General features: G+C 45.8%; 1 protein-coding gene across 1 annotated transcript in view; it reads right to left on the reverse strand.

Annotated features, from left to right (window-relative positions):
* Positions 1-15,658, reverse strand: part of CPXM2 (carboxypeptidase X, M14 family member 2) — a 125,253-nt gene that overhangs the window by 102,449 nt on the left and 7,146 nt on the right. The window contains exon 2 of the mRNA XM_032312218.1: positions 12,151-12,249. Coding sequence (XP_032168109.1) covers positions 12,151-12,249 — 99 coding nt within the window. The remainder of the gene's footprint in view (positions 1-12,150; positions 12,250-15,658) is intronic.

Genomic DNA, 15,658 nt, shown 5'->3' on the forward strand with positions numbered 1-15,658 from the left:
ATCTGTTATTCAAAAGACATGGTTATCGGAGGTGAAGGGTGAACCAGGAAGCGCAAGAAGATATTGCTGTGTGTACGTCTGACAAAGGACTCACAGCCACAGTGTTTCTTTTCAAAGATTTTATTTATTTATTTGACAGAGAGAGAGAGAGAGAGACAGTGAGAGAGGGAACACAAGCACGGGGAGGACAGAGGGAGAAGCAGGCTTCCCGTTGAGCAGGGAGCCCCATGCCGGGCTCGACCCCAGGACCCTGGGATCATGACCTGAGCCAAAGGCAGACACTTAACGACTGAGCCACCCAGGTGCTCCCATCCACAGAATTTTTAAGAAAAGCAAACATACAAGGGCACCTGAGTGGCTCAGGCAGTTGGGTGTCTGTCTTTGGCTCAGGTCATGATCCCAGGGTTCTGGGATGGAATCCCAAGTCTGGCTCCCTCCTCAGCGGGGAGCCTGCTTTCCCCTCTCCCTCTGCCTGCTGCTCTCCCTGCTTGTGCTCACTCTCTCTCTCACTCTGACAAATAAATATATAAATAAATAAATAAATAAATAAATAAAATCTTTTTTTAAAAAAAAAGGCAAACATACAAAAAACCCTCCTATAAATCAATAAGAAAAACAATGAGCCAAAAGATCTGCGCAGGCGTTCCCAAAAGAAGATATGCTGATGGCGAATGAGCATTGGTCATCTGTCTTCAGGAAAATGCCAGTCAAGACCACAATGAAATGTCGGGACCCACACACCAATATCAGTGCAATTAAAAAGACCAATCAAATGTTGGCAAGGATGCAAAGCAACAATATGGGTAGAGAGGTGTTAGCGGGGACAACCCATGTGGAAAACTCTCCAGGGGAATCTCCTCAAGATATAAATGCACAGGCCCTGTGACCCAGCAACTCCACCACTGTGCTGACACCCAGCAGAATCTCACTCACATACACCAGAAGACTTACACGCAGGAATGATCCCAGAAGCACTATTTATGAGAGCCAAAAACTGAAGACAACCCCAACGTTCATTAACAGGAGAATGAATAAGTAAATAGGTGTATATCCATGCCACAGAATACTATAAATCCTTGAAAATACATGGATCATAACCGTATACAATAACATGAAGGAATCTCATAAACATACTATTAAGTGAAAGCCATCAGACACAGTGTATGATTCCATGAATATTAAGTTCAAAAACAGGCAAAAGGAATCTCTGATGGTGATTATCCTTGAGAGGGAACAGGGCTAGTGACTAACTGGGGGAAGGAATGAGGGAAGCCTCATTGGTCTGGTCACCTACTTCTTATCTAAATGATAGTTAATATAGTGCATTAACATTAACCATGAGTGGAGCACATGACAATCCAATGTGTTATGCTCTTAAGATTTCCAGACTTTTCTGTGTGTGTTACACTTCAAAAATAATAATAATAGTAATAATAAAAAGACTTTGCTTTTTCTGACTGCTACAGCATACTAATACCAACTAAGTCTATTTGTCCAATTTTTAAAGAGAAGAGAATTATGCTGAGTTAAAAAAGCCAATCTCAAAAGTTACATACCATAAGGTTTACTTCATCTAACATTTTTGAAAACGCAAAATTGTAGAGATGGCGATCGGCCCAGAGGTTGTGAGGAGTTAAGGACTATGGGACAGGGTATGGGGCTAGGAAGGCATGTCACAAGGAAGCCCCACAGTGAAGGCAAGGCCTGTCTCTCTCTGTGATGGTGTTCCCACGAAATGACAGATGTGGTACAATGACGCAGGACTATACGTACATATGCATACACACACACAGAGAATGTGTGGAATCGAAATACGTTTTATGAATTTTGTTATTGTACCGCAGTTATGCAAAAGGTCAGCACCAGAGGAGGCAGAGTAAAGGGTACATAGGATCCATCTGTTTGCAACTTCCCGAGGATCTCTAGGCATTTCAAAATGAAAGTTTTTGTTTTGCTTTTTTAAGATTCCTTAAAAAAAAAAAAAACTTTCTCACAACATGTCCAGGTTATTTAACGTATCTTATAAAATCACCAGTTGTACAGAAGTATCACAAACTAAAGGGAATTCTAGTTTAAACTTTTGCAACATCTCCCAAACATATCCTAAAAACCTACGAAGATTCTCAAAAGGAAAGAGTCTCAACAATTCTTCCAATGCTTCTAGTGCCAGATGTGCAAGATTATTCCCCACAGCTGAGTCAGATGGAGACAGCTAGAGACAAAATGGAGATGTCCAGAGGAGGGACAGGAAACCCTTCATCCCTCTTGCGTGCCTCCATTTTGAAGTCCAGGGTCTGCAACAACGAGAAAACTGAAAATTGGACACCATCTCTAGTTTAGATCTGGCTTTCTGCAGTGGCCAGGTGCTTGCCTCTCCTCCCCGACCCCCATAAGCTTTCCGCAACTGCTTGGATCAGAAACTCTCAGAAAACAACTGGACAGGAAGGAGGGACAACTGTCACACAGAAGGACAGTGTGGGGCAAAGACAAGAACACTGACGAGAGCATAGGAAGGTAATTACTGTTCTCCTACGTATCCCATCAGAAAAAAGGATCTAAGAACTGCAGCCAGGAAAGAAATCAGCACCTCAGGGAAGCAAAAATATGTAGAAGATAAAGATCTGCTTGAAACTGAAAATGGTACTGGGCGTTTGCATGCCGACCCAGACGAAACCTGTAGATATGAGAAAGAGCTGCAACTGCCCCCCCAGTGGAGGAAATCTGGCTGCATTTTGCCTCACTGAAAGATGAGTGAAGCACAAACACCGATGTGCCATCTGTGAAGGACAAAATTCCACAAAAAAGAACATGAGCTATAGCTCCCAAAAGACTTCAAGCAATCATGTACCTTTGAAAGTGATTTCATGCAGTAATGGGGAAAATATTTTTTCCTAGAAATTGTTCATTCTAAGTATAGAAAAGGTATTTAAAATAAGGCCAGGAGCACCTGGGTGACTCAGTCAGTTAGGCATCCAACTCTTGATTTGGGCTTAGGTCATCGTCCCAGAGTTGTAGGATTGAGACCCACATCAGGCTCCACACTCAGCAGGGAGTCTGCTTGAGATTCTCTCCCTCTCCCTCTACCCCTCCTCTCTCTCCTTCCCTCTCTCTAAAATAAATAAATAAATCTTTAAAAGAAAACAAGGCCAAATATTAAGAAAACTACAAACCCAAAGGCAGAATTAAAACCTATGCAAAGAGCCATTATTTTTAACCTGGGATCTCTACCAATGAAGTAAAGAAAAGTAAGTGGAAAAGTTTAACAAATGGAAAGAAAAAACAAAATTGCCATCATTTAGCCTACATTATGATTTGGTACTCAAATCCAAGTAAATATGCAAATAATTGTTTTTAGTAAGAGTTTAGTAATATGGCTGGGTATAAATCAGCATAGAAAAAAATCAACTGCCTTCCTGTATACTGGCAATAAAGAGTTAGAAAACTGAAATTAAAAGCGTCACAACATAGCAAATATCTAAGAACAAATCTAGTAAAGATGGGCAAGATCCATTTATTGGGAGATATGTAGAAAGATTTAGCAAGTGGGGAAATATACCATGTTCATGGATTAGAAGACTTAATGTTGTAAATACATTAATTCTTCCCAAACTGATTTATGGAATCTATGAGACTGTCATCAAAATTCCAAAAGTTTTTGGAAAGGTATTAGAAGATCCTGAGTGGGTGGTGTAAATATATGTGTGTGCTCACACACATGTGCACATGTATGTCCATAAAATGAGTCAAGAATACCACAACTTTTGAAGAAAAACTAGGTCCTGCGCTACTGGGTATCATGATATGTTAAAATGCTGTAGTAGTTAGAAGAATAAGGTATTTCTAGCCATACCCATGTATGGGTAGAAAAATGAATTTGTGATAAAGAACAGCAAGACTGAAAACAAAGTCATACACATATGGACTCTTAATCCCCAACAGACAGAGGTAGCTTTGCAAAAAAGCATGGAAACAAGGAAAAAATAAAATTGAATTCTGACTTCATATCATAAATAAACAAAGCCCATCCAGGTATTTGAAGACCTAACTGTGGAAAATAAAAACAGAGAGAATGCTTTAGAAGGCAGTATAAAATATCTTCATGACTTTGGAATAAGAAGGTATTTCTTACACAAGACACAAATAGTAGCAACCTAAAAGAAAAAAAATCAATATATTTGGCTACATGATAATTAAGAACTTCTGTTCATTAAGATCCCACAAGAATGAAAAGCAAAAAACAGTATTTGCTACCAATATTATGAAATCAAAATTCAAACTCAGAATGGGTAAATCTATAAGGAAAAAAGTAGAACAGAAATGTCACCAGAAAAGATATTCAAATGACAAATCTATGAGAAGAGGCTGAACCTCATTAATAATTAGAAAATGCAAATGAAATCACAGCGAGTCACCATCATATACCTGCCAGATTGGCAAATCCTAAAGTCTGCTCATAGAACAGTTATTTGGAATGTGAAGCCTAGAGCCCACACAATGCTGACAGGAAGTGAGAATGGTGTGCCCCCTGCCCCACGGAGGGAAACAATTGAGTTTTTGTTCAACAGTGAAGCTAAACCCAGCCATTGCACATCTAAATGTATATATACTTAGAGAAACTTAAGCCCATGGGAGTTAGGATGTATGCACAGAAATTTACATGGAAGCACTTTTCATAAAATATAGGAACTGGAAATAAGTCAAGCATCCATCAGCACTGAAATGGATAAAAAATTGTTGTGTAGCCTTACGACGGAATCCCACCCACTGAGGAACTGAGGAAAATGAAAGCACTCAACAATTATAGAACGTTAATAGAAAATTATAAGGTATGTATGATTGAATACACACAGCATAATTCTATTTCTATAAATGTCAAAATCAGGCCAAGCTAACTTAAAGATAAAACATAGGTGGTAAAATTATGAAGAAAAGCTGTTAAAATTGGGGTAGAGGTCATCTCTACAGTGGAAGGGATACAGATGTGATCGAGAAGATTGATAAGTCTCTCCTTCTTGACTTTGGTGATGGTGGCACAGGGACTGGCTTTATACATATTTGCTAGAAGAACATATATATCATTACGTAATTTTTCTATGTCTGCTTTATTTCAAAATAGAAGTAGGAAATAGCCTACACGAAGCCGTAAGAGTGGATATATTACACAGAAAATCACATCAGTGATGTGGTAACAAATGTGTCAAGATTTTGGAATGCATACTGAAAGGACAAAAAAAAAAAGGGACAAATAGTACCACCAATTTTTTTGTTAGCGGAGGTCCTATAAAAGAGAAAAATTCCTTATGCAACTTAAAATACTCTTACCATATGATCTAGTAATTGTGCTCCCTGGTATTTGCCCAAATGAGTTAAAAACGTGGCCACACAAAAACCTGCCCATGAATATTTATAACAGCTTTATCCATAATTGCCAAAAGTTGGAAGCAACCAAGATGTCCTTGCATGGATGAGTGGATAAACAAACGTATGCACTATATCCAGACAATGGAATATTATTCAGTGATAAAAAGAAATGAGCTATCAGCCATGAAAAGGCATGGAGGAACTTGACGTGCATATGACTGAGTGAAAGAAATGAGAAAGCTGGATGCTTCATGATTCCAACCACACGGGATTATGGAAAAGGCAAAACTCGGAAGATGGTAAAAAGATCAGTGGTTTGCCAGAGGATCAGGGAAGGGAAACAGAAATAAGTAGGCAAAGGACCTACTTATTTAAGGATTTCTAGGGCAGTGAAACCATTCTGATGGTATTACAACAGGAGCTATGTGTCGTTATACTTTCATCAAAATCTGTAGAATGTACAACACGGTGAACTCGCACTTAAACCATGGACTTCGGTTACAAAGAACAGGTCAAGATTCCCAAGAGGTTAATAATAAGGGAACCAAGAGGAGGAGCAGAGATATATAGGAACTTTCTGTATTCTCTCTTTATTTTTTCTAAATCCAAAATTAAAAACTTCTCTAAAATAAATAAGTAAATTAGTTGACATATTAACAAAATCTAAGTACATAAATGGCAAAAAGAAAATATATCAACAGAGTGACAATGTCTTCCAAAAACCTTATCAAAATTAACTAAAAGAAAAGAAAATCTGCTAGACCAATTATCATGAAAGAAAGGAGATACATCAAGGAACTTCTTGAATGGAAAATGCCTAGTTTCAATGAATTCACAGTCCCGTTCTTTCAGACTTTTAAGGAATAGATCAGTCTATGTTCCTGCGCTGTTCCAGGCTTTTAAAAAATGTGTCAAGCTTAGTTGCCCAAATGAATGACCGATACGAAGTTTCCACAACGGAACCCACTGGTCAAGTCACTGTTTATTCAAGTTACCTTATTAAATACTTACCCCAATCTTATGTCCAATTATTACCCCTGTTTTGTATTTGAGTATATTGAGGCACAAAGAGATTAAATAACACGCTCAAGACCACACAGCTAGTCAACAATGCACTGGGCTTTGAGCTCCATTTAGTACGGTTCCAGAGTTCTTAACCACCCTACCCTGCGACGTATAAAGAGAGAGTCCCTGTCCTTCACCTATAAGGAGTGCTTATAAAACAACACATACACACAAGGAGAATATGGGCAAGAGGCTGTAGAAGTTGGCATAAACCTTTCAAGAGAGCAGTGATGACTCTATGCAGTTCCTCTTCCAGGAAGCATGACCAAAGCAAGGGGCGAGCGAGCAAAGACACAGGCAGAATGAGGAGTGTGGAAATGTTCACAGCCTGGGAAGAATGGTCAGTTATGACTCCACCATAAAATGGAAAACCACTTCACATCATGCCCTCAAAGGGTATTTGATGACCTAAGAACATAACAGTAGCACATGAACTGAGACTAGAAGGTTACAAAGCAAGACTCGTTTAGTTTTGTAGAAAGTGTGCATGTCATCTACACACATACCTGGAATTTTGTTCCTGATGCATGCATGTGCGCACGCATGCACACACACACACACACACACATACACACACACACACGGAGAGACGAGATTGGAGAGACAGACTCCAGACGGTGACTGTGATTACCCCTGGAAGATAAGACTATGGGTTTGTTTTATTCCCTTCTTTGTTTTTATATATCTTCCACATTTTCTACAAAGTGCATCCACGACTTTCATAGTCAAAACGTCTCGTAAGCCAGGAAAGAAATCTATTTTAGAATAGCTTCCACTTTGAGTTAAGTTTCTAATTTTTTTTTTTTTTTCAGTTTTAGGGTATGACATGGCGAATTCGGTTTTCTGCTAACTCCATCCTGAGTCAGCAACCCAGACGTAACGAAGAGGATCTCATCACAGAAGGGCTGAGAAGATGGAAAGACAGGCAGACTGTCATAGGAGCAAAGTTCCACCAGCAACAAGAAGCACGTTTGCTGGCCTCAGCGACACGGACTCAGAAGAGGTGCAGCTAGAATTTCTACTCTGTAAATGGACTCCTGTGGCCTCGGTCGCCCAGAAACCCCCACCCCAGAGTCACCTGGGTGATGGAAGTGAGTGGAGCCCACAGGTGCTCCTGAGCACATCAGAGCTCTGGCCTCTGACCCCTTATCTGGGAGGTATTTCTAACCCAGCAAGTCCACTGTGGCCTGGGTTCCGAACCAAAGCTTCTACAGACACCACACTGCCCACACGGCATTAACAGAGCTCACTTTACACTCGCAGGCAGCAGCCAGGCCAGGACCCCTCATCGAACCCAGTGAAGGCCCTGCCACAAAACCATTGGAAGAACAAAAGAAATCTCTCTCCAAAGGCAGGCCAGAAAATCCTCACGAGACACGTTTCACATTAGAGACTGAATAACTTTCTAGGCATGTTTGAGACACAGTGGAAAGTGGGGGAAGCTAGCCAGGCGTGGAGGAGTCCCTGGTGTCCCAAATGCCCACATCTATCAGAATTCCCAAGAGAGGCGGGTCCAAGAGGGATGTGACCCTGTCTCAGTTCTGGCCCCTTGCTTCCCCTTGCACTTCCAGAAGGGTGTGAAATACCCCCAGAGGAGATGTGACCTTGTATCATAGCGTCTTCCAGGTCAGCCAGGACTCCCTCCCCTGCCCTCACCAACTGTGCCAGATGTCTGGGGGAGACCAGAGCTGAGCCCCCAAAAGGCACCAGGCCAGGCAACACCGGGGAAAGGCTCACAACATGGGCATGGATGAAAAACCAAACTGTCTCTGCTACAGTGAAAAACTCTCAAGTGTCACACACACACACACACACACACACACACTAAGGGGGTCAATCCCCAAGCATGCTACCTGGCTGACGCCTTGAATCTCACCCAGCCCAGGCACGAGGAAGCTCCCATTCACCAAGGTCGTGCATCCCTTTGGGAAAACCATTCTACTTCTATGATGGCGGGAAATCACGTTCCTTTCCTACAGATCCAAGAGCTTTTCCTGTGGAGGCCAGCCCTGCCCTTCTGGGTTGTGAAGAAGTCACTGGAACATACGTTCAACACCTGCTCTGGAGCCCAAAACACTAGTGCAACACGGGGCAGGTGTTCAACAAACGAGCCTGCCAGTGTTGTCGAGTGCTGCTCCAAGTCCGGATGTCTCCTGAGAAGAGGCAGGGGAGGCTAAGCTCTCGGCTACTCAGCCTCACAGAGGAGAAGAGCTGCCTGCAGGGACCATGAGGACGTGAGACAGGAAGGGACTGGGACCCCGAGGAGGAGGTGTAGGGAAATGAAAGAGAGGTGATCAGGGCAGTCTTCCTGGAGGCAGCATTTGCAGAAAAGTGAAGTTCTGAGACACGGTGGGCAAGCCTCAGCCCCTGGGATGGCCAGGTCCAGGCCAGCACCTGTGTCTGTATGGCCCAAGAGGTAAGAATAGTTTGTTTGTTTTTTTTAAATTTTTATTATTTATTTATTTGACAGAGATCACAAGTAGGCAGAGAGGCAGACAGAGAGAGAGGAAGGGAAGCAGGCTCCCTGCTGAGCAGAGAGCCTGATGTGGGGCTCAATCCCAGGACCCTGGGATCATGACCAGAGCCAAAGGCAGAGGCTTTAACCCACTGAGCCACCCAGATGCCCGTTTTGTATTTTTTTAATGATCACATTTTAAATGGTTATTTAAGTAATGACATAATATCCTCAATTTTGCTTCTTGGCCAATAAACCATGTATTTATGATCTGATCCTTTAAAAATATCTGCCAAGTCCTCTAACTGAGGCACAAAAAAAAAAAAAAAAAGAACCACACAGATGGCAAATAAAAGCCATCGCTAATTCTCACTGAGGGCTTGCTGTGGGCTGTGTGCTGGACCCTTCAGACAATCCTGAGTCTTCAAAATAGCCCTCTAAAGGCATCTCTCCCCACTCTTGTGGAGGAGGAAAGGGAGTCCCAGAGAACAGAGGAACTTGTCTGGGGTCGCACAGGCAGTGAGAGTAGAGCCTGATCCAAAGCCGTCCTCTCCGCCATCCGCTTAGACACGCCTCCAGGTCCCTTTGGAGCACGTGTGAACCATGGGCTTCAGCATGGGACACGGTACAAGAAACTAGCCAATCTGGCTCGGGGGTAAGGAGGCAGAGGCCAAAAATGAGAAGCAAGTAGAAACAAGCAAGTTCTCCCAGGTCCTCAGCTCACAGCGGGCCCCTGGGAACAGCCCCACACTCCTGCAGACACGACCCGGAGCCAAGGGACCCTGACCTTTTAGCGAGGGCATGGAAGAGTCACATGGCAAAGGGCTGGACCCAAGGAGAGGGGAAGAGCTAGAGCAATAAGTCAGCCAGCTGCACCAGTGACTTTGGGACAACATCCAAGGTGCATTTCAGAACCTGCCCAACCGGACGGTGCTCTTCAGCCCGTTATGTGTTCTCGCCCTCAAAGCGGAAGTTCGTAAGGGGAGAGTCTGCATCTGATGCAAACTCACGATGTTATCCGCTCACATAACCAGTGTGTGAGTGGGAGGGGGGGTGTTAATATCTGTGCGACCCACCACCTTGAAAATGAAGCGGGTCACATCTCCATCTGCCACCTTGGGCATAATACAGGGGATGTCCGTTCCACTGGCCACCCAACCCCTTCATGCTGCCACCTCTCCAGCAAACCCCCAAGGGAGACCAGAGCAGAGACACAGAGGAGGCTGAGCACAGGGTCCTGAGAGAGACCGGCTATGGATCTGAGGTCCTGTTCCACCCAGCACCACGCCCCAGGCGCCCCTGCCTCACCCGAGCCAGCGTTCCTAACTGCTGTGCTGCCTGTCTCCCCAGCCACAGTCCTCTCTGTCCCTTCTGTATCGCATTTCACAGCCCCCCATGGCATCCTTATTTTTCAAGCTTGTTTTAACAAAAGAGCAATGTAAACAAATTTCACAGACCAGAGTCACTCGTCGAGCGCTCAGTGAATCAGAGCCATAGTGGCTACCCCGGAGACCAGCGACCCCAGCCCCTTCAGAAAGAGCTCTGAGGCCAAGGCCCGGGGAGCAATTGCGCGTGAGGTAGCATGTGTGTGTTCACGTGTGTGTGTCAATAAATGGGCCTTGAAAACTCTTTTTGAAAATGCTTCCCCAAATATTAATAACTTCCAAGTCTGGTAATAACTAAAATAATTCAAACCAACCCTTGTGCTGAAACTAAAAAAAAAAAAAAAACAAAAAACTAGATAGAATATTTTTCCAATGTTTAAAGCATGTAAATATTAACAAGACAATAAGGGACTCTGAGGCCCAAGTAGGATTGGAGTGAGAGCCCAGAGAACAGAGGCAGGCACTGGGAGCTGCCCTGCCCTGGGGCATCTGGGGTCCTGGAGGAACAGCCGATCTTCTGGTCAGCCTGCTGGGACAAGGGTATGGAAGTCGTGCCCAAGGCCCACGGGAGGTGGGAGTTTTATTACTGCCCATCTGTTGAGACCCCAAAGGTCACCAGGGTTCACCAGGTGAATAAGCAGAAACACAACGCCACATCACATGTGTCTTCAACATTGCCACCCACCCTGCCCAAAACGCTGGGCCCTCCCGATACCCAGGGGTGCTCTGCAGGCCTGAGACTTTAAGACAGAATATAATGCTCAGTTGTTAAGTGACCGCAGAATGTGACTGTTGCTGAATTTCCATGTTTATTTTAGGACGCACTCTTAATCATACCTTTGATGGCTGTGATGGTGAGCTTTTGGTTAGAAACATAGACCCCAACCACTGCCTAAGGGAACAGAGCATTCCCTTTAGGAGAGTCGAGGCTGTGACATAGTGCATGGGCTCACACGGCAGCTGACCACGGACCCTGCCTCCAGAAATGCAAATTTGTGAAATGCTGTGTTTATTTAAGCCGCTGTCCTCCTGAGCCGAAAGCCTAGAACTAGAAAATCTTGGGTTCAAATCCCTGTTTTGCCACTTAGAGGCTGCATAACCACAGGCAAAGGGCACAAACTACCAAGTCTCGACCTCCTTATCCGTAACAGATGCACAGTGTTGATGATGACACCAGGAATGCCCACCACACACAGAGAGGCATGGGTCGATACCAAAGGTGAGCCCCCTTGCCTGGCCTGAAGCTACAGAGAGCAGAAGCATTTTACAAACACTATTAGCATTTGCAGACTTGTGATCCTGGATACCAGAGCGTCACAGACAATAATCATAATGCTAGTAGTCAGTCTAGTAAGAGCTATTGCAAATGGGCCAGAGTTGGCCCAGGAGTCTAGGAGTAATGACTTCGACCATCCTAAAGTAAATAATTAAAAGACTAAGACCCCAAGACCAGCATCATGGGGCTTGTAAATGGAAAACGTACTCTGACTCCAGAGGCCCTGTCTGGTTGGAAGATAAGAAATGTACATGCAATATACATGGGCAGCTCTGAGGCCCCACAAGAAAGGAAATGAAATTGTTTGGGGGTTGGAGTAGGGGAAGTGGAAGGGTCCAGGAAGGCAACCCAGGGCTCCGGGAGATTCAGAAATGACTTTATTTGAGCCAATGGGGAAAAGATGTGGATGATTGTGGCTGCAGAGGACAGGGCAGCTGGGAACGTCTGCACCCCCCAAATGGTAATGGCAAAAGGAGAGGCCAGAGAGGCTGCCAGCCACCCCAGGCAGCCCCAGGGAAGATCTGTGGCTGCCAGCTGCTCCAGGGGCCACCGCCCTCCCTGGGTGGGTGATGGAACCAGCAGGAGCTTCTCTACAGAGCGTCACTCACTCTCTCTGACATCGTCACGGGCCACGGGAACACTGTGATCATCATTGGCAGCCTTCTCAGAGCTCTTGGTTCTCACGCCTTTTCTGTTGCTATTTTTACCTAAAAAGAAGGAGAGAGAGAAATGCCTTTACTTCCACATACGTCACATGGGGAGAGCTCAACTATCTTCTGCAAAGCAGCATCTGCCCCCTCTGCATCCCCTGTCCCTAGGGATGGCACTCTGGCCTCTGAGGTGCTTGCTGGAGATTACAGGAGAGGAAGCGTGTTATTGTGAACACCCGGGGAAATGAACTCTCCTTCAGATGGGGAGACAAACCTAAAAGACTCTTAACCATAGGACACAAACTGAGGGTCAAGGAAACGGAGGTGTGTAGGGGGATGGGGTAGCTGGGTGATGGGTACTAAGGAGGGCACAAGACGTAATGAGCACTGGGTGTTATATGCAACTGATTACTGAATTACTGAACTCTACCTCTGAAACCCATAATACATGATATGTTAATTAACTGAAATTAAATAAAAGTAAATTAAATTGAAAGAAAGAAATACTCTTAATAAAGACAATGAACACTTGTCAGTCAACACTATTCTAAGAATGCAAAAATACCGTGGTAGTACTTTTACCCACTCTGGGGCCCAGAGAGCGACAGCACACCTAACTGATAAAACAGAGCGGGAACTCTGGACTCCTGACCCCAGAGTTAGCATTTCCCACCATGCTGGGCTCCTCCTTCCAATTCTCTCCAAGGGCCCTGGCTGGGAACCTGGGGGGTGGGAGTCAGGGGTGGCGCTCCTAACCAACTGCAGAGATCCTTACCAGGGCCTAGGAAGGCTACCCGCTCATGCCTCTGGCCCCTTCAGCTTCTTCTCACACTGAGCTCCCTCTCTCTACTCCTGAAACAACACCCTCTTTGCGCCTTCAGCTCATGTGCTGTTCCCACCTCCTGGAGCACCCTTCCATTCATCTCTGTCTCATTAACTCCCACTAATCTTGCAAATATCAGCTCTGGCATCTCCTCTTTTGGCTCTTCTGAACTCCCCACCTAAATCAATGCCTCCTTTGGTGGGCTCTGATAACACCCATCTTAGGTCAAGTTGCCTCTAAGCAGAGCTTGATGCAGGGGTTCAGATGCACATGATATACTGGGGGAGGGCTCTAAAGGGAAAGCAGAGGGAGAAGCAGGATAGGGCAGAGGAAGGAGCTAAGTGAGGCTGTCCTCCCGCTTAGCCAGAGACTGGCTCAGTCTGATCCCATAGGGAGCTCTGCAGCGGGAACTACACACATCATTGTCCCCACCTTGGGAAAAGAAGCCACCTTTTTTTGCTGGTTAGCCTCTGGCTACAGATGGACCAACTAGGGTGTGAGAACCAGGCTTCCAGGAGCAATGTTCCAGAGAAGGCATCAGCTATGAGCCATCGCAGTCAAGAACCCCACAGCTGGGAGATGGGTGTACCTGCAGGAAGAGGACCTGGGTGGGGCACGGGCAGCCCCTACAGTCAGTCCACACACCTGTGCTGTGCAGCACCACGAGCAGGTAACATATGCTGGTCTATTAGCGAGGGCAGGGACTATGTCTAGTTTTGCTTCCCGCTCTGTCTCTGGAGTTTGGTGCAGAATAAGCCATGATGAATGAGTGAATGGACATACTAATGAGTTACTGAATGACAAACAGACAAAAATTAGAGAAGGGACAGGGGAAGGATACTTAGTTTGGACTTTAAAAAGCAAGCTGAAATACAAAAAACATTTAGTGGACTGAGTGCCAATTAATGAATCATTTCAGACTGTTCTACGGTCTTCCTCCCCCCCAAAAAAGATACTTATCAAGAAAACCTTTAATCTTCAAACAATCCAAAGGCCACACTGGGTTCAGCCAAGAGTACTACTCTCTCCATCATCTTCTGGGGCGATGCCTGCTGGGAGTATCATTCATTTTTCATGTATGTGTTCCCCTCAGGTCCAGAAAGTCAAAACATCAAAATGCTCAGGAAGGCCAGAGGAAGACCCAGAGGACCCAGGAGCATCTGACATCAGCCTGATGTCACCTCAGCACCTGTTCCGTTTCTGTGGGTCAGAATGTCATGGCCGGTGACCTCCAAAGATGGCCCCTTATGAAGGGGCCTGACTACGGGTCTGTAAAGATCTGGACTGCTCAGAAAAACTGGTGCCATCACTTTTAAGAATGTGGAGCCTGATTTGGCAGAAAGATAAGATAGATGTTAAAGGGGGAATGAAGTTTTACAAAATATGTGAGGAAAAAGCCAAAGTTCTGGAAAAGAATGTTCCATCCCAACCCTCCGCAGAAGTCAGCCATTGGCTGCAAGCCTTCTGTCTCCCAGGGAAACCTCTCTGGAGCCTCTATCCCAACACGGGAGCGAGAGTCAAAGACCACGGACCATGGCCTGGTAACACCCTCAGCCTCACTGCACACACACACACCCCACCGCCACCGTGGGCCAGATCCACGCCCTTGACACATGTCCCCATGCAGCTCTGGACACGAGGCAGATGTTAAAACTCTGAGAGTCTAACTCCCCAGGGGTCTGACATGTGGGGAACAGAAGCCCGAGGTGGTGGCAAAGGGGCAGAGACCACAGGTAGAGGCCCTGCCACCTCCTCTAGGAGGCGCACTTCCAGCTCATGGAGGGCCGTCAGATCCAGTCCACGCCCACCGCCGCTGGACTCTGCCACTGCACGGACCAGGACCTGTCCTCGAAAGACCCACGTCACCTCTCCTCTCGAGGAGCCACGTTCCCTCATCAACAAGACAAGTACCTGCTTCCGTGGGCGCTTTGGGGGGGAAACAATATCCATCAAACACTCGGGGCTGTGTCGAGCGTGCAGCAACCACCAAACAGAAGCCACTGTCTGTCCTTCCGTTGGGGACTAGGCATCAAGCCCCCGCGCATCACAGAGCGCCATCCCAGCGGCTACAGAAACACAGCTCACACGTGGAGCCTGATTCCCAGCCTGCAAGGCGGCCTCCTCACCGGGATTACAATACTGGACCTCAGCCACTTGCCACTGATGGCAGGAAGCGTGCAATGAACGTGCCTTTACAGATGGGGACAGAGCGGAAGCGGACTTCAGGGCGAGGCCCTCCCCAGACCCATCCTCTCTCACCGCAAGAAAGGCCGCAGACGGTCGGAAGAGATGAGAGAAGACCGTCCAGTGGAAGAAGCCTGCCGAGAAGGACATCAACAACACCGTCTGGGCTGCGTGACGAAACTGAATTCCTTAAAAGTAGCCAGCAAAGTGCCGACGCGGGCCACATGTTCTATTCTGGTCCATGGTGGTAAACATCATGCTTCTGGGTTGATAGGAATCTATTTTTCCCCTCTCTATACAAGGAGCTTACAGTAGCAAACCCCCTCCACCCCCCCCCCCCCGCAGGAACCGAAAAAATTCTTTGCTGCATATTTGCATTTTCCCCAGGAAATTCCAGCCCCACGGCGTCTGCACTCTCTCTTGTGCAGGAGTCCGTCCAGGGCCCGAGGCTCCTCTCCT

This window comes from Mustela erminea, chromosome 14, assembly GCF_009829155.1.
Source record: "Mustela erminea isolate mMusErm1 chromosome 14, mMusErm1.Pri, whole genome shotgun sequence".
Taxonomy (NCBI): Eukaryota; Metazoa; Chordata; class Mammalia; order Carnivora; family Mustelidae; genus Mustela; species Mustela erminea.